General features: G+C 40.8%; 1 protein-coding gene across 2 annotated transcripts in view; it reads right to left on the reverse strand.

Annotated features, from left to right (window-relative positions):
* Positions 1 to 606: 606 nt before the first annotated feature.
* Positions 607 to 19,271, reverse strand: part of CSTF3 (cleavage stimulation factor subunit 3) — a 119,732-nt gene continuing 101,067 nt past the window's right edge. For both annotated transcript variants that reach the window (XM_073658120.1, XM_073658121.1), the window contains 14 exons: positions 18,623 to 18,749; positions 18,468 to 18,545; positions 17,957 to 18,119; positions 15,317 to 15,426; positions 14,309 to 14,425; positions 14,006 to 14,080; positions 11,546 to 11,689; positions 11,006 to 11,108; positions 10,329 to 10,398; positions 8,864 to 9,059; positions 8,480 to 8,630; positions 7,314 to 7,408; positions 6,925 to 6,985; positions 607 to 1,552 (listed from right to left, as the gene is read on the reverse strand). In XM_073658120.1, the coding sequence (XP_073514221.1) occupies positions 1,350 to 1,552; positions 6,925 to 6,985; positions 7,314 to 7,408; positions 8,480 to 8,630; positions 8,864 to 9,059; positions 10,329 to 10,398; positions 11,006 to 11,108; positions 11,546 to 11,689; positions 14,006 to 14,080; positions 14,309 to 14,425; positions 15,317 to 15,426; positions 17,957 to 18,119; positions 18,468 to 18,545; positions 18,623 to 18,749 (1,693 nt within the window). In that variant the 3' untranslated portion in view covers positions 607 to 1,349. The remainder of the gene's footprint in view (positions 1,553 to 6,924; positions 6,986 to 7,313; positions 7,409 to 8,479; positions 8,631 to 8,863; positions 9,060 to 10,328; positions 10,399 to 11,005; positions 11,109 to 11,545; positions 11,690 to 14,005; positions 14,081 to 14,308; positions 14,426 to 15,316; positions 15,427 to 17,956; positions 18,120 to 18,467; positions 18,546 to 18,622; positions 18,750 to 19,271) is intronic.

Genomic DNA, 19,271 nt, shown 5'->3' on the forward strand with positions numbered 1-19,271 from the left:
AAAAGTGTGCAGTGCATGCGCTGTGAGAATTCAGAAGCCTGCAGTCACATAGTGACTGCAGACTTTCCTCTCAAACCTGGACAAGTCCTTTAATTATAAAATAAAGCCCTGAAGCCAATCCTAACAGTCTGTAATATACTCACTGTCAGGATTCAGCTCTGCCTGCAGGTTCCAGCCACCTCACTCACATGTGATTTTCATACTAAGGGTCATGTGACAACTCACATTTCTTCCTGCTTCTCTCGATTTTTCACTGAACATTGAGAGAATTATGGAGAGCAGCTCGTCGGCATGTGACTAAGTGTGCAAATCACATATGTGCTTTTGTGGGGGTGGGGTGTGCGCCAAATGAATTCTTGCCCGGGTGCCAGAAAAAATAGATACACCTCTAATGTGAACCAAGCCTAACCCATGAGGGGTCCATGCCACACAATGATACCTAATTGAGCAATAGTACAACACTAGATTAAAAGCAACTAAATGAAACAGCATTTATTATTTTATAATTCTAAATGGGAAAAAATATAAAACATAAATGATTAACTCCCCCAAAATAATGAAACAGACATTATACATTCCACTGTAGACGAAAGCAAATCTCACATGTATGTATTAAATATTTATTGTATGAAAAAAAAGACCACATACACAACAGCCAGATCTGTTAACAGTAGATGGAGTGTAACTGAGAATGAGAATAGTGGATTTTGCACTTTATTTTCAGATTTTCCCTGATGTCTTTTGCAGTGCAACAAAGACAATACTAGCACTGGACAGATTAGGTTGTGCAATTTACAGAGAATACAAATGCAGAATAAAGTGTTTTATGACGGCGGTACTTAACTTTACATCTTACAGTGTTCTTTTAAAATAGCAGCGAATTCATTAAAAGAAAAAAAAACTAAAAGGCAAATGGCTGCAGTGTCCTCTGGTGTCCAACAGTGGAAATGCACTCAGATGCAAATAATAAAAAAACTACAGTATCTGGCACTGTGAAACTAGTAATCAAGGGATATCAGAGAAAACTTATGACACTGCTGAAAACATTTAAGTGGAAATTAAAAAATGATCAAAATAAAATGTTTCCAGTTTTTTCTTTTAAAAACAAATCTGGGCCCTAGTCTTCCAATAGTACATAAAACACAAATGAGGAAACCAAGGAATATGTACATGACTTCACTCTGTCCTTCCAGAAGAACATGCCATTTACTAAAAGTTTTCTTTGATTTCTTTTGCTTTTTTACATACAGCCACTGATGCAATCGTACTTTCAAGATGCCCATAACAAAATAAGTTTTTATTTAAAGCAGAAGGTTTGAGGCATAAGAATACATTGGTTGATAAAATGTTCACCGAATCCTTTTCTGCTGCCGAGCTCTGTAGATGTCATGGACTGGGGGCACAACAGCTCCCTTTTCTTCGTCGTCATCAGAATCTTCATTGGGTCTTTTAACGGATTTATTTACTAGTGTGTTTGCTTCAACTGGGCCATTGCCTTCCATCAGAAGATCTGCCTGGCCGCCAGTTATCACTCTCACAGCCTCTTCAACAGCTAGATAGGAAAATAACAAGGGATCAGTGTCCGCTAGTGGACAAACCTACCGCAATGAGAGATACGTGAAACTCATACAATTGAAGTGAAACATAAGCCTTTGATTCATCCCCCCCCTCAAGCAGTCATAAATCAATGCAAGTGAGAGCAAACTACAGGGGTAGCTGTCCGTCCCATGTCAGATACTGGAGAACTATTCCAAATGGATTTCACACTCCCCGTCAAGCAGAAAATAAACCAGCTGAAAGGTTCTGGTCAGGAACTCTTGATATCTGATGGGACGATACAGCTCTAGCCACATATCTAATCTTCATGTATTGGTCAGCAGCTCATATTTATGATGTATCCTCGCTGTACATACAGAAGAGATGTGTGCAAGTCTCACATCAGGAAAAAGACTCTGTATAGCTCTTACATTACTCCTTACAGCAGCTGAAAACCCCAGAAAACAGTTTTACTTGCAACAATGGAATCTGCCACTCTTCCTTGCACATCCATCTATTACACAGATAGACCAGTGATTTCAGCGGCTGCTACAGTCATGGCCGAAAGTGTTGGCAACTTGAAATTGCTACTGAAAATGAAGTATTTCTCCTAGAAAATGATTGCAATTACACACTTTCTGTTATACACATGGTTATTTCCTTTGTGTGTATTGGAACACAAAAAAAAAATGAGAAAAAAAGGCAAATTGGACATAATTTCACACTAAACTCCAAAAATGGGCCGGACAAAATTGTTGGCACCTTTCCAAAATTGTAGGTAAACAACCTTGTTTCAAGGATGTGATGCTCGTTCAAACTCACCTAAGGCAAGTAACAAGTGTGGGCAATATTAAAATCACACCTGAAGCCAGATAAAAATGGGAGAAGTTGACTCAATCTTTGCATTATGTGTCTGTGTGTGCCACACTAAGCATAGAGAACAGAAAGAGAAGAGAACTGTCTGAGGACTTGAAAACCAAAATTGTTGAACAATATCGAGGTTACAAGTCCATCTCCAGAAATCTTAATGTTCTTTTGTCCACAATGCGCAATATAAATCAAGATGTTTACAACCCATGGCACTACAGCTAATCTCCCTGGATGTGGATGGCAGAGAAAAATTGATAAAAGGTTGCAACGCAGGATAGTCCAGATGGAAGATAAGCAGCCCCAAACAAGTTCCAAAGAAGTTTAAGCTGTTCTGCAAGCTCAGGTTGCATCACTGTCAGCCTGAACTATACGGCGATATTTGAATAAAATGAAACACTAAGGCTGGAGACCCAGGAGGGCCCCACTGCTGACACAGACATAAAAAAGCTAGACTGCAGTTTGCCAAAATGCACGTGAGTGACAAAATTCTTCTGGGAAAGAGTCTTGTGGACAGATGAGACCAAGATAGATCTTTTTGGTAAAGCACATCATTCTACTGTTTACCGAAAACAGAATGAGGCCTACAAAGAAAAGAAAACATATATTTCCGTCCTAGAACATGCATTACTAGTTTTGTATCGGGCAAGTGCCCTAAATTCAAGCTAAGCAACTCATAACATTATAGTAGAAAGAGAGGAGGACATTGAGTTTAGCAATAAAAAACATAATTTTTATTACTTCAATTTCTTAAAAACTTGCATACATAATTTAACATACAGTTTAAGATGTAAAGATGGGTACCCAGTGAGGGCTGAAGCGCCCAGGCGCACAACACATACACAGGTCGCAGAGATCAGCTGCATTTATTGGACAAAAATGGGGCAGTACTTATAGCAGGCACTTTGCAGAGGAAAAAAAAAAAAGGGGGAAGGGTTAAACATATATTGGTAGTCCCCCCAAAAGTAGAGAGTCAGAGAAACAGTCAGAAACAATGCATACCCATGTCTGTGCAGCCCACACCAGGTCGTCAGCTCCACTTATATTCTTGCTTTTATGGCATGCCTTACTAATACATTCTTTACTGTGGCTCCCATGTATAGGTATCTCACCTGTCATTAGTGGCACATTACTGCAGGGACTGTGATTATAAAATCTACAGTCATGGCCAAAAGTTTTGAGAATGACACCAAAATTATATTTTCACATGATCTGCTGGCCTCTGGTTTTTATTAGTGTTTGTCTGATGTTTATATCACATACAGAAATATAATTGCAATCATATTATGAGGACCAATAGGTTATATTGACAGTTAGAATGAGTTAATGCAGCAAGTCAATATTTGCAGTGTTGCCCCTTCTTCTTCAAGACCTCTGTAATTCTCCCTGGCATGCTCTCAATCAACTTTTGGACCAAATCCTGACTGATAGCAGTCCATTCTTGCATAATCAATGCTTGCATTTTGCCAGAATTTGTTGGTTTTTGTTTGTCCACCCGTCTCTTGATGATTGACCACAAGTTCTCAATGGGATTAAGATCTGGGGAGTTTCCAGGCCATGGACCCAAAATTTCTATGTTTTGTTCCATGAGCCATTTAGTTATCACCTTTGCTTTATGGCAAGGTGCTCCATCATGCTGGAAAAGGCATTGTTGGGCGCCAAACTGCTCTTGGACGGTTGGGAGAAGTTGCTCTTGGAGGACATTCTGGTACCATTCTTTATTCATGGCTGTGCTTTTAGGCAAGACTGTGAGTGAGCCGATTCCCTTGGCTGAGAAGCAACCCCACACATGAATGGTTTCAGGATGCTTTACAGTTGGCATGAGACAAGACTGGTGGCAGCGCTCATCTCTTCTTCTCTGAATAAGCTGTTTTCCAGATGTCCCAAACAATCGAAAAGGGGATTCATCAGAGAAAATGACTTTGCCCCAGTCCTCAGCAGTCCACTCCCTGTACCTTTTGCAGAATATCAGTCGGCCCCTGATGTTTTTTCTGGAGAGAAGTGGCTTCTTTGCTGCCCTCCTTGAAACCAGCCCTTGCTCAAAGAGTCTCCGCCTCACAGTGCGTGCAGAAGCACTCACACCAGCCTGCTGCCATTCCTGAGCAAGCTCGGCACTGCTGGTAGTCCGATCCCGCAGCTGAAACAGTTTTAAGATACGGTCCTGGCGCTTCCTGGTCTTTCTTGGGCGCCCTGGAGCCTTTTTGACAACAATGGAAGCTCTCTCCTTGAAGTTCTTGATGATGCGATAGATTATAGACTGAGGTGCAATCTTTGTAGCTGCGATACTCTTCCCTGTTAGGCCATTTTTGTGCAGTGCAATGATGGCTGCACGTGTTTCTTTAGAGATAACCATGGTTAACTGAAGAGAAACAATGATACCAAGAACCAGCCTCCTTTTAAAGTGTCCAGTGATGTCATTCTTACTTAATCATGACTGATTGATCGCCAGCCCTGTCCTCATCAACACCCACACCTGTGTTAATGGATCAATCACTAAAACGATGTTAGCTGCTCCTTTTAAGGCAGGACTGCAATGATGTTGAAATGTGTTTTGGGGGTTAAAGTTCATTTTCTGGGCAAATATTGACTTTGCAAGTACAGTAATTGCTGTTAAGCTGATCACTCTTTGACATTCAGGAGTATATGCAAATTGCCATTACAAAAAATGAAGCAGTAAACTTTGGAAAAATTACTATTTGTCTCATTCTCAATACTTTTGGCCATGACTGTACTGGGTAATCTATTGCATAGAGCTTTTGCATGGAACATTGAATGGATTACTACTATTATTATTTATTTTTCTTTGCGCAAGACACCTGCACTTTATGATTCATTGGGGAGATTATTACATGGACCTCTGCACGTAATATTGTATGGACTACCAAAATGTTTAAACCCCCCCCCCCCTTTTTTTTTCTCTGCAAAGTGCCTGCTATAAGTACTGCCCCATTTTTGTCCAATAAATGCAGCTGATCTCTGCGACCTGAGTATGTGTTGTGCGCCTGGGCGCTTCAGCCCTCAATGGGTACCCATCTTTACATCTTAAACTGTATGTTAAATTATGTATGCAAGTTTTTAAGAAATTGAATTAATAAAAATTATGTTTTTTATCGCTAAACTCAATGTCCTCCTCTCTTTCTGCCAAAGAAAAGAACACAGTGTCTACAGTCAAATATGGTGGAGGTTCAAAGATGTTTTGGGGTTGTTTTGCTGCCTTTGGCACTGGGTGCCTTAACTGTGTACAAGGCATCATGAAACCGGAAGAATGTCAAAGGATTTTGGGACGCAATGTAGTGCCCAATGTCAGAAAGCTGGGTTTGCGTCCTAGGTCATGGGTCTTCCAGCAGGACAATGACCCCAAACATACTTCAAGAAGCACCCAGAAATGGATGGAAACAAAGAGCTGGAGAGTTCTGAAGTGACTAGCAATGAGTCCAGATATAAATCCCATTGAACACCTGTTTAGAGATCTTAAAATTAACTTGGAGATGAAAGTGGATGTAAAACCCCAATGATCATTATGGTTTGTCCTGATCAAGAGGTATGATTACCTCAAAACCCGTTGACAAATAAAACTGCATCCATACTGCATCTGGTTTCCTAATGTATATTGGATCCTCGGCAGTGCAGGTTTTACATCCACTTTCATCTCCAAGTTTGTTTACTCTCTGTTCGGTGGATCTGCAGCAGCTGTCTTTGCTTACAAGCTAAGAAAGGGATTGTGACTTTCACAACCTCCCAGGTGAGCAAACCCCGTTTTACTCTTTCCTTTGTAATCCGGATAAGACCCTATTGTGCTTATTGTCATTCCAGTTTTCATCTACACATATAGATCTTAAAATTGCTGTTGGGAGAAGGCGCCTTCAAATATGAGACCTGGAGCAGTTTGCAAAAGAAGAGTGGTCCAAAATTCCAGTTGACAGGTGTAAGAAGCTTGTTAATGGTTATAGAAAGCGATTATTTATTCCAAAGGGTGGGTAACCAAATATTAACTTGAGGGTGCCAACAATATTTTTCCGGCCCATTTTTGGGGGTTTAGTGTGAAATTATGTCCAATTTGCTTTTTTTTTCTCTCTGTTTTTTTGTATTCTTCCAATACACACAAAGGAAATAAAGATGTGTATAACAAAACAACACAAGTGTAATTCTAATAATTTTCCAGGAGAAATACTTTGTTTTCTGAAATAATTTTAAGGGTGCCAACACTTTTAGCAATGACTGTATGTCATGCTTCATTTCTACAACATCACAGCATCATAAGTAAAGTGGCAGCCAGTTTGTCCTCTTATATCAGATGAATAGTTCAGGAAGGAAAAATAAGAAACCGTTTTTGTGGCTTCTGTTAAAGAGGTTGTATCACAATAAAACCCCTTTCCAGAACTGCTGCAGGGAACATGTATGACTTCCCCCGGCGATTTCAGCTGGCCCGTGGAATTTCACAAGTCACAATCTGGCACTGAAATGGTGGTTGTTTTACTGAACATAAACTATAACTTCCAGGACATAAACATATCCACTTACTGTCTGGTATCTTACAGCGGCGAAATATTTCCATAAGTTCATCAACTTGCACAAATGGACCCTGTCAAGATAAACACAATTTGAACTGTGCTTAGTATTCCCCCCATAAGGACAAAAAAAAAGGAAATCCTAAATCAGTGCTTGTGTGGTCCCCGCAGTCAGAGAGATAACTAATAATAAGGTTGCAGGGAATTTTAACAACACAACATAATACAGACTCAGGACCTTGGATCAACTTCTGACTTTATGCTTATGCCAATAGTAATAGAATTACAATATGTATCACTATGACAAAATAAATTATGATTGGGGAGGACATTCATCATTGGTTTTATGTAAGCTGATCCTGATGATTGTACAGAGGAGAAATAAAGTGAATATTCACATACCTGGTAGCACAATGGTGGAGGGAGCAGCTTCATTAATAGCACAGCGGCAGGAGGCACTGGGAACACCCCACCAGGTACTGGGTGAAGTCCAGGAGCTAGAAAATAACCCCATACTTGTGTGTCACATGGGATTTTTCACACCATTAGTAGATGTCAATCTATACACTTCATGCTTCTGAAGTGTTTCCCTACCTTGAGGCAGAACAAGATCAGCTTTAATGCACCACTCCAACGTTTTTTTCTTATTTCAGCACTGAGGAGTAGTGCCACTAACATAAATTCCCTGACCCTAGTAATATACTTACCAGCCGATCGTATTCAGCGGTTCCTGGTGCCGCGCCGCCATCTTGTGACCACATCTGACTGTACGGACGTCAGAGGTAACGGTCACAAGCACTCAATGTAAGTTTATGAGAACCTCGTCCTAACCTCGTTCTAGCTCAAATAGACTTATAGACTTACATTGAGTTGTGACATTCGAAATGTTCAACAAACACTGGAGCAATCCGGCAGGTCACAACCAGCTGGAGACCGGCCGGAGAGGTGCTGATAACAGAAGAACATGGCGGCTGGTAAGTATCAGACTAGTGGCAGTGAACTTAGATTAGTGATACCACTCAAGCAGTAAAATAAAAAAAAAAGCTGGCAAGTGGTGCTTTAATGTGGACAATAATTGCTTTCACATTCAGGTTTTTGATGCAGTGAGTACTCTCGATGTTTTATTTACAGGTGTCTTCCGGTTATGATCATTCATGGTTTTAAAAACTGCATAAAATAACCTGAACATGGAAACCTACAACATAGTCAGCAGAAAATGATTGTACAAACTAAGCACAGGCGCTCAGTACACCCTTGGCGTGGCAGAGCAGTTCAGGGCATCTTCCCACCTACTGGTTTTACATTTATCGCCACCCTCTTCTTGTACAGCCAAAGCTGTCAATCAAGGAAGAGAAGGAGGTAGATGAATGCAAGACAAAAACAAGTAGGAGGGAAGGTGTACTGAACTGCTTGGCTTGTTTGAACAGTCTGATGAGAGACTACACGCAAATGGACGTAACTGTACGTCCAGATAGCAGATAATTTCCTGATGAACTGTGATAAACGAGTAGAGAGGATTACTCACATGACATTTAATTTCTGTGAGAAAATATTGGAAAATTACTTACGTGCAAGGTGTCTAGGCTGGAATGGGATCATTTGGCTGGTATCAGGTTTAGGATACTCAGGCTTTCTGTCATCATCCTTAAGAGATGGAGCTATAGAAGGAGCCACCACAGGGTCTGGGATCATAGATGCTAATTTAGCACGAGAAACGTCCTGAAAAAAATATATTAGTTCAATGTTAAATTTACATTTAAACAGTAAAAACTTGTTAGTATAAGAGAATGAGTACTAAATGCAAAAGGCTTGAAGGCAGAAGAACTGTACGAAGAGGACACTGGATAAGAAGAAGAGATGAGGAAAGAGAACAGACGAGCAACGAAGGAACCGAGATTAACAAAAAAAGGAGAGGTCGAGTAGGAAGAGTCTCTGGAGCCTGTCAGACATACTTTATAACCTAAAGCTTTAAGTTCACTTGTAGAGCAGGGGTAGAGGTCCATGAACTTGTACCGGTCCACCAGTAGAGCTGTCTCTTTACCCTCGTACTCTTCTTTAAAGGCAGTGTATCTTCGCTTCTCCACTTTCAGAATACTTGCCAAATCACCAATGTTACTTTCAAATGCTAGGAATCTGGCCCAGATTTCACTATGGAATGCAAGAAAGACGTGTACAGATACAAAGAAACTGTAAAACACTATATAGGGGAACACACTGAGGTATAAAAGGGAACATCATATGCATGTGTGTCACTTCCTAACTACTTTCAGTATGTCCTAGGCAGGGTGTGTCCATACTAAGTCCTAGGCAGGCTGTGTCCATAGTATGTCCTAGGCAGGCTGTGTCCATAGTATGTCCTAGGCAGGGTGTGTCCATAGTATGTCCTAGGCAGGTCCTGTCCATAGTATGTCCAAGGCAGGGTGTGTCCATAGTATGTCCTAGGCAGGTCCTGTCCATAGTATGTCCTAGGCAGGGTGTGTTCATAGTATGTCCTAGGCAGGTCCTGTCCATAGTATGTCCTAGGCAGGTCCTGTCCATAGTATGTCCTAGGCAGGGTGTGTTCATAGTATGTCCTAGGCAGGTCCTGTCCATAGTATGTCCTAGGCAGGGTGTGTTCATAGTATGTCCTAGGCAGGTCCTGTCCATAGTATGTCCTAGGCAGGTCCTGTCCATAGTATGTCCTAGGCAGGTCCTGTCCATAGTATGTCCTAGGCAGTTTCTGTCCATAGCATCTCCTAGGCATGTGAGAACATAGTATGCCCTAGCCATTTGTGTACATAGCATGTGCTAGGCATGTGTGTACATAGCATTTGTGAGGCATGTGTGTACATAGCATGTGAAAGGCATGGGTGTACATAGCATGTTCTAGGCAGGCATGCACATGCCAACTTCAAGAACAAAGTGTCACTAATGGATAATGATTCTATGGGTAGGAGACATAGGTTCGAAAGGCCTGAACATTTACTGGAGGTATGATACCTGGAAGTTGCAGTAAAAGTAACTCCCTTAATGCCTAGGATTATAGAAGTATTGACTTAATTATTACTGGGCACAATGGAGATATGGTCTAAATTGTTGTACAGCCAAATGGGACAAGAATACTTCTACATAGTATCCACAATAATCCAGGGAGTTAGAACATAAACAGGGATTTGCTCAACCGAACTTTAGTGAAGAAGAAAAATAAACTAGATGTGTTATACAAGGCCTGATCTTTCAATCAATCTTATAGGGTAATAAATGTGAGCAGAGCCGCAGATGTGAAGATTGTATCAGCAATTGTTGGGGGAAGCAGGATCAAGAAAACTACGATCAAAATTTGTAACATACTACTATGATATGTCAAAATTATTTTCAGGCATTACTCTTTTAGCAATATTTCAATAGCTCACATAAATCAGTATTAGGTATACATACCCTGACTTCTCTGGGGGCAAACTCCCCGACGTTAAAACTCGTTCAAATAATACTCTAGTGTTGTTGTCCTCTGTAAGTGCAAATTAAAAGAGAAATTAAATGCCATATATTTACATAAACCAATTCTATAATATGAAAACGACATGTCCGCACAGAGGGTTGGAGCAGACTGACTTTGTGCTTATTCATGTATAGTAGGGAATAAAAAAATGACATTTTTAATAGGGTACTTTTTGTAGCATTTCAGCCCCCTGGTTAAAAAAAATAGCCTAAGACTGGGTTCAGACGAGCGTACTGAAACTGGGGCAGTCACGTCCGCAAACTGCAGATGTGACTGGCTCAGTGTGCAGACCTGTGAGCTCGAAAGCATGTGGGAACTGCCTGATATTTACATGCACCAGTCAGGTCCATAAATCTAATCAGAATACTTTATGCTGCAATTGTTTTTTCATGCATATCATTGGTCTGTGGCCCATTAGATATAATGGGTCCATGTCGCACATATAATATGCTCATCTGAGTGAGCAGTAAAGATGTAGATAAAAAGACTGAGCACAGCCACACAGTGAACCATAGCAGCTTTCTCCATTATCACCGTGTGATCTGTTCTGTTCATTGCCCGTGTCAATGAGGCTCCATAAACATTTTGCATAATATATATCATCTAGACAGCTTACCATTGAGGTGAGATAAATAATCAATATAAGCAAGAACATATTCTGGAAAGTCTCCATACTTTTTCAAACCCAATTCAAAAATTTTGAAGGCAACTGATGTGTCCTAGAAGAAAAAGTTAGAAAAAAGAGAATTTATTATTGACTTGCTAGAGAAAAATCGTCCTTTGGAAGTGTTTGTGTGTGTGTGTATATACACATACACACAGTATACCTTTTGTATGTATATAATAGAAAGGTGTAATAAATCTTTTCTAGTAATCTATAACTTATACACATATAAAGATCACCATATGCATTAAACAGTCCAAATCTATTCCTCCTCATTAGCTAAGTGTGCAAGTAAGCTCAATCCTAATAGTGCGCTACACATGGAAACAAATAATCAGGCATGTGGAAATCCAACATGGCAATACTTCTTTCTCCCAAATCTGTTATTGGAGAAGAGTGGGGAAACTCCTGTACATATTAAATGGGCTTTTGAGCCCTGGGATATTGGGCGATCTGTCCCTACATTCATGTAATGACCTGCTCAATCCTCACCTTACTACAATAATACTCCATTAAGGCCGCTGTGACGTATACATGGTGACGAGTTCGAACATCTTCTCTGGCTTTTTTAAAAATCATTCTTCCAGCTTTGATGCCTTCTGCCCTTCTAGCAAACTTCATGTATTGGATATAAACCTGGAGGAAGGAATAGAACACAATAAGACTGTATTTTTTACTATGGGCTTATTCACAACCAACATTAAGGTCCGTGTTATGGCTGCAAATGTCAAAATGACCACGGATCAGATCTCCTAACTTGATCTAAGATCCTAATAGCCATTTACAATATGTGAACAAAACTATCAGGAAACATTTGTTATCATTGAATGCAAGTTGTTCCTTTAGTTCCATTGCTATAAGTGTATTAAATCCAGCCCCTTGCCATGCTGTCAGCATTTACAAACATGTGTGAAAAAATGGCTTGTTATGAAGAGCTCACTGAATATGAGCCTAGTCCAGTAACAGGATGCCACCATTATATAAGTCAGTTTGTAGAATGTTCCTCCTGAATAATTCACGATCAACTGTGAGTGGTGCTATTGTAAAGTGGAAACATTTAGGAACCACAACAACTCAATCACAAAGTAGCAGACAACGTAAAGTTATAGAGTGGGGTCAGAGGATGCTGCGCTGCTGAGTATAAAAGTCACCAACGCCCGGCTGACTCCATAACTGCAGTCTAAACCCTTTCAAGCATTAATATCAGCACAAATACTGTGCATCAGTAGCTCCATGGCTGAGCAGCTGCATGCAAGCCTTACACCACCAAGCACAATGACAAGCGTCGGATGGAGTGGTGTAAAGCATTCAGCTACTGGAGTCTGGAGTAGTAGAAATGCGATCTGTGGAGTGAGGTATAATACTTTTCCATGTGGCAGTCTGATGGGGGAGTCTGGCTATGGCAAATGGCCTAGAGCCCTTCATTCTAGTGAAGAAAAATTTTAATACTTCATCATACCAAGACATTTTGGACAATTGTAGCTTCCAACTTTGTAGGAAGAGTCGAGGCATCTGTCCTAACAGTCTAGGACAGGTTCTGTCAGTGTAACAAGCTGGCAGCCATATTAATTCTATAGGGATTACCTCCCTAGACAATACAATTGTGATTTGCTAATTGAATGCATTTAGGAATTTATAATGACATTTCCTCTAGTTCTTTATTTTGGTCTATTCCCAGGGGACTATCAGTGATATACAAAAGCACCCAACTATTTACCTAATAAAGATAATAACATGACATTTTTTTTAACATATTTATATAGACATACAGGTGCATCTCACTAAATTAGAATATCATCAAAAAGTTCATTTATTTCCGTTCTTCAATACAAATAGTGAAACTCATATATTATATCGAGTCATTACAGTCAGAGTGATCTATTTCAAGTGTTTATTTCTGTTAATGTTGATGATTGTGGCTTACAGCCAATGAAATACAAAAGTCATTATCTCAGTAAATTAGAATACTTTATAGCAACGGCTGCGATCAATCAGCGATATTGGCACCAAATTTAAACACCGCTCTGCTGATCAGCGCAAATAGTCGTGATGTAAGCGGAAGCAAGAGCCGGCTGCAGCCGGGGGAATTACGTGCTGGCTGTGCGTGGTCAGCGATATTGTCACAAGCAGTATTGACAACATGACGTAATTACAAAATTCATTAGGGGCCCCGGGGGGATACATTGGGGGGTTAATTTAAAGTAGTGCACAACCCATTTAAACACTGCTTCGCTGATTAGTCGCACCCGTTCGGCCGCATACATATTCTAGAATACCAGATGCGTTAGAATCGGGCCACCATCTAGTATACAGAAAGTGTAATAAAATGTTCCTGTACTGAGATAATCTTATAAATGTGCCCCTGCTGTGTACTGTGTAATGTCTGAGAAACATGGTCTGATCATACCACAGCTCCTGGGCAGGGGAGGAAGCAAAAGAGTATACAGACAGAACAGCAGGGGATCACAGCAGATTCTTATTGTGAGGTAAAACATTTCCCTGCCTGTTTTTAAACAATGTTTTACTTCAAAGAAAGAATCAGCTGTGATCCTGTGCTGTAATGTTTGCATAGTCCCTTGTTTCCTCCCCTGCCCAGGAGATGTGGTATGATCAGACCATGTTCCTGTACGGTCAGACACAGCCATTACACAGTACACAGCAGGGAAACATTGATCAGATTATCTCAGCACAGGAACATTGTATTACACTTTCTGTCCACCTACTTTTGGACCACCCTGTGTATATGTATATATATATATATATATATATATTATATATATATTACACATGAACATGTATACATACACGCACTGCTTATCCATCAATATGCACATATAATTTAAATATATATTGCATATTGGTAAAATATAATCAGAAGTTTCTGACATACTCTTTAGAACAAATGAAAGAAACAGGAATGTTCATGATGGAAAGCGGGCCACTAATGCTTACCAATGTAGGGTCAATGTCTTCTATGGTAAGGAGTCTATTATATATACTGTGCGTCTTTTCATACTTCATGCGGCTCTACAATGAGAACATTTAGATTAGATTTCCATTATTAAACTTTCTAAAAAATTATTCAACAAACAAAAGTAGTATGCAAGCATTGTGTCTGATCCCCCAATAGTGGTGTTCCTGACATGTGCCTGTTGATCTTATGCGTGGAAATCTTGTGATCTTGTTTGTGGGTGGGCATTGAATGAGTGAGAAGGTTTTGGTTATACATTGTGATGGAAGTTGTCACACACCAACCTCTTCATAGTCGGCGAAGGCAAAATACAGCAGCATATTCTTTTTCAGCAGAGTACTAATTGCACGTTCATAAATATTGGCAGCTTCATCACTGAATAGTTTGGCGTTGTTCATATCCTGAAATTACAAGAAAGAACATATATAAATAATACAAGGCTATGAGAGACTAATACAAAAGAAAATTACATTAATGCAGGTTAAGACCAGTATTCAGTGCCGCAGGTTTAACAATACATCAAAAATACAAATGTATCAGAGAAAGTGGGCAGGGTGAATCGCAGACCCGGAGGTTAAAAATAATGCAATATATAAAGAAATGAGTAAATAATACATAAATATATATACACATAAGTTGTAGACATTTGATGCTATTTTTTCCTTTTGCTTATTGATAGGCATCTGTATCAGCATTGAATTGCATATATTTATAAACACATTTACAGACTGGATGCAGTAGTAATAGAAGTCATACATGGGGGGGCTTGGTAAGAGCAGCTCACACTATGGTAGACATTGTTTGTATTCATGTAAAGGGAATCTGTTACCAGGTTTGTGCCTCCTAATCTAAGAGCAACGTAGAGACAGAAACCCTGATTCCAGCAACGTACCGGGCTGCTTGCTGTACATTATCACTAGAGGACTAGTAAACCTGCTGCCATTTAATCCTCCACATTCAGGGGCTCTCTATATCACCTGTTTGGCAACTCTCTGCCTATGCACAGTGTACACAGAAAGCTGTCAATCAGTAGCATACAGCAGTACACAGCTCAGCATTCAGAGAACTGGTAGATTTTCAGCAGATAAAACAAGCATTCTATCAAAACTGCAGCCCAGTAAGTGGCACATCACTGGAATTAGGGTCTCTGCCCCTACCTCATGCTGCTCATAGATTGGGTAGTAAAAACTGGTGAAAGTTTCTTTTGCACAGGGTTGTGTTTAAAAGTAAAGTGAAGATGAAAAAACCCCTAAACATCATATGTAGCATGAGCATTTATTAAAAGGGCTTACCCCTTTTTCAGCAAGCAACTTGCTGGATTGCTCTAGGTACTGGGCAGCTTCATACCAGATGTCCGGATGATGTCCCAGAACCAGCAGACACTGTTCATAGGCAAACATGACTGAAAGAGAAGACATGGATTGTAAATAGGAGAGACGTTACAATACAGTATTAGTGATACACATGAGAAACCCATCAGCAGCTACCTCTCCCCACTCCCACACACGAAAAATGCTCAGCTGAGCGTTCAGGTGTTATATATGGGGAGAGGGAAAAATCAGTGCAAGACATCTGCGGCAGGGGTTATTATTTACCCTGAAAACAAGAGGCTCAAGCTTTGAAATTCTGACTGCCCAATTTTTGTCTCCCCCATACACATCAGATGGTTGTCTGGTCCTGTAAAAATAGGCAGGTCAGAGGTCACCTAATGTGTATAAGGGCCCTTACTGTGTAGATTGTGTAAAACACTTTAATTACAATTCAATGGTACTAACTACATATGGTGATTAACCCCTTGGCGTCACAGACAATTTTGGCCTTTTCACTGTCATGTTCCAAAAGCCATAACTTTTTATTTTTAAGGCAACGGTCATATGGGGGCTTGTTTTTTTCAGGATGAGTTGCATTTATCAGTGGCATCATTTAGGCATACATGTAATTTATAAAAGGGAATGTGTCGCAATTTTTAATTTTGTATTAATAATTATTGATTATATAATACATTATTTTTAATACAGAATGAAATGTGTTTTCACAGTTTTTTTATGTATTATTTCTTCTCGCAGCTGCTAGAGGCTGACATTTTTATTTGCTAGTGTGTAAGTGTCTGAGCTTGACACTTAGACACCGCAAATATGGCAGCCCATGGACATAGGAGACTGCGGTCCGTGTCCAGCCGCATCTACTACATTGTGGTTGCCTCCAACTGTGACCTGCGCGCACGCCTCCTGGGTTGTCCAGTTCACAGCTGTGGGGGGAGCCAAGCACCATTTTTTTGTACTCCAGAGCGATGATCTGAGCTGCAATTCCCCCGTCACAGTTCACAGTGTTCAGTGTGAGCGGTGACAGGAGGTGCAGTGATGCAGCGAACACTGAGCAGAGGTCGAGGATGAGGTGAATATTAGGGCGGCGATCGGCAGCCTGACATTATACTACTGTCAGACTACAGAGCTGTTCTCACCAATGGAGAAGTCACTGTCACAGTGCTGCTGTGAGATCAGGACTGGGAAGGTGACTTCTTCCAGCGGTGAGAACAGCTCGGTAGCCTGGGATTACTAGTACAACTGCCGCTGTCTCCGGAGTGTTCAGAGCACAGCAGTGTAATCATCAGGCTGCTGTGCACTGATCACTGACAGTTCTGCTATGCCAGTGTAAGCTTCATTCAGATGTCCCTGCATTACAGACATCCGAAGGAAGAGTACACTGACATAGCAGAGCCATATATCTAATCCCAGCATGTGTGATACAGCCCACAGAGCTGTGTATATAATGCCCATCATGTGTGATACAGCCCGCAGAGCTGTGTATATAATGCCCATCATGTGTGATACAGCCCGCAGAGCCGTGTATATAATGCCCATCATGTGTGATACAGCCCGCAGAGCCGTGTATACAATGCCCATCATGTGTGATACAGCCCGCAGAGCTGTGTATATAATGCCCATCATGTGTGATACAGCCCGCAGAGCTGTGTATATAATGCCCATCATGTGTGATACAGCCCGCAGAGCCGTGTATATAATGCCCATCATGTGTGATACAGCCCGCAGAGCCGTGTATATAATGCCCATCATGTGTGATACAGCCCGCAGAGCCGTGTATATAATGCCCATCATGTGTGATACAGCCCGCAGAGCTGTGTATATAATGCCCATCATGTGTGATACAGCCCGCAGAGCTGTGTATATAATGCCCATCATGTGTGATACAGCCCGCAGAGCCGTGTATATAATGCCCATCATGTGTGATACAGCCCGCAGAGCCGTGTATATAATGCCCATCATGTGTGATACAGCCCGCAGAGCTGTGTATATAATGCCCATCATGTGTGATACAGCCCGCAGAGCTGTGTATATAATGCCCATCATGTGTGATACAGCCCGCAGAGCTGTGTATATAATGCCCATCATGTGTGATACAGCCCGCAGAGCCGTGTATATAATGCCCATCATGTGTGATACAGCCCGCAGAGCTGTGTATATAATGCCCATCATGTGTGATACAGCCCGCAGAGCCGTGTATATAATGCCCATCATGTGTGATACAGCTCGCACAGCTGTGTATATAATGCCCATCATGTGTGATACAGCCCGCAGAGCTGTGTATATAATGCCCACCATGTGTGATACATGTTCACAAGTAAACCATTTATTATTATTAAACTGTGGGGTTTTTTTTATTTCTACATTTATTTTACACTTAAAAAACTTTTTTTTTCAAATGCCTATTAGTCCCATTGTTAATGGCCAGTGTGAATGAGCACCTACACACTGCACTTATATCAACCAGACAAATTCTTTGGTTTTGCTTTAGTTCCTTGTACATACAGAAAACTATCTGCAATCGGTACTTTGCGGGAATGAGGTAATCCTATAAGAGTGTTGGATAACAAAAGCACAGGAAAGCTCTCCTTATAGGTGATAAGACTTCACCTCTTTTTGTTATAAGGGTCTGGTCTTCAGTCCGAAGTGGATTGCTCTTCTCCCACTGAATGTATTTTTTCCACATCTCCACCTGCTGAGCTTCCTGTGGGGTATTCTGTGGGGGAACCGAAGGAGCATTGCGATCCAATCCTTTCATCACAGTTTCATATTCCTTAGAACAGAGAATGTAAAAACTGTGTAAATTAAAGAAAAAAGTAGCACTTTAAATTAAAGGATTATAATCCTTTATCCATGGATTAGAAGAAACTATTTTTTTGTCTCCAGAAACAGCGCCTTTCTTGCCCATGTGCTGTATCTAGTATTGCAGCTTCCCTTGTATCTCACAGCCCAGATATGACGTACAGTCAGGTGTGACGCAGGGTACTGAATACTGTGACTGAATGGTGGAACGCAGTGTGGAGACAGAATACTGGAAACCTTTTTAATTCCATTTCAAGCTCAAAGCTAAGATTCGGTAAACATCAATAAAGTGCCCAAATAATCCTTGACCTATTCTTACCTTTGCAACCCTTCTGGCATTCATGTAATCTCTACTCCGGTCTTCTGTCATTTTCTTTGCTAGGTGAATATTAATACCCTGTAGAGAAGACAAGAGTGGGTTACATCTCTTGAATGACACTTGTGATCATTCAGAATCCCTGCTGCACACATTACCTCTTCATACTTGTTGTAATCCCTCCAGAGCTGCTCGATGTTAATCATAGGATTGACACAACCTCTCTGGTAAACCCTGCGGACGGCTGTGATTCTTTGATTTTCTGCGTAGGATCCCACGGCTTCCCTAATTGTCAGGAAATCAAACAAACAACCCAGTGTATTGAAAGCCATCATTCAGTATGAACGGAGACTTGACCCTAGAGAGCTTCTAATCCTTCGCTGCATGCAGAAGCTCAAGACGGTACACAAAAAGACAAAATCAAGCCCAAGGCAGTACAAAATAAAGCAAAATCCAGATTCATGGTTATTTTACTTGTAAAAAGTGCAAGCCAATTACTAAAAGAACATTCCTCTCTATTATACTATTGTTTAACAGAAAAAAACTATAGAAAGACATTCCTGTTAATAGACTTTAATGGAATTTTATAAAGAAAAAATTCAATAGGCTGGAATCAGTTGGGATATATTCACATGTGGCAGATTTGTTGTGGAAATATGTAAAATGAATGGAGTGGGAGTGTGCACGATGGACCACCTCTACATTCATACAGGGCTCTTGAGAGTCCTGATTCTTGGGATCAATGGGAGTCCCAGCAGTCGGACCCCAGCGATCAGGAAGTTATCCCCTGTCCATGCGGATAAGAAT

The sequence above is a fragment of the Phyllobates terribilis genome, unplaced genomic scaffold, assembly GCF_046119375.1.
Source record: "Phyllobates terribilis strain yellow unplaced genomic scaffold, ASM4611937v1 Scaffold_13__5_contigs__length_258822181, whole genome shotgun sequence".
Classification (NCBI taxonomy): domain Eukaryota; kingdom Metazoa; phylum Chordata; class Amphibia; order Anura; family Dendrobatidae; genus Phyllobates; species Phyllobates terribilis.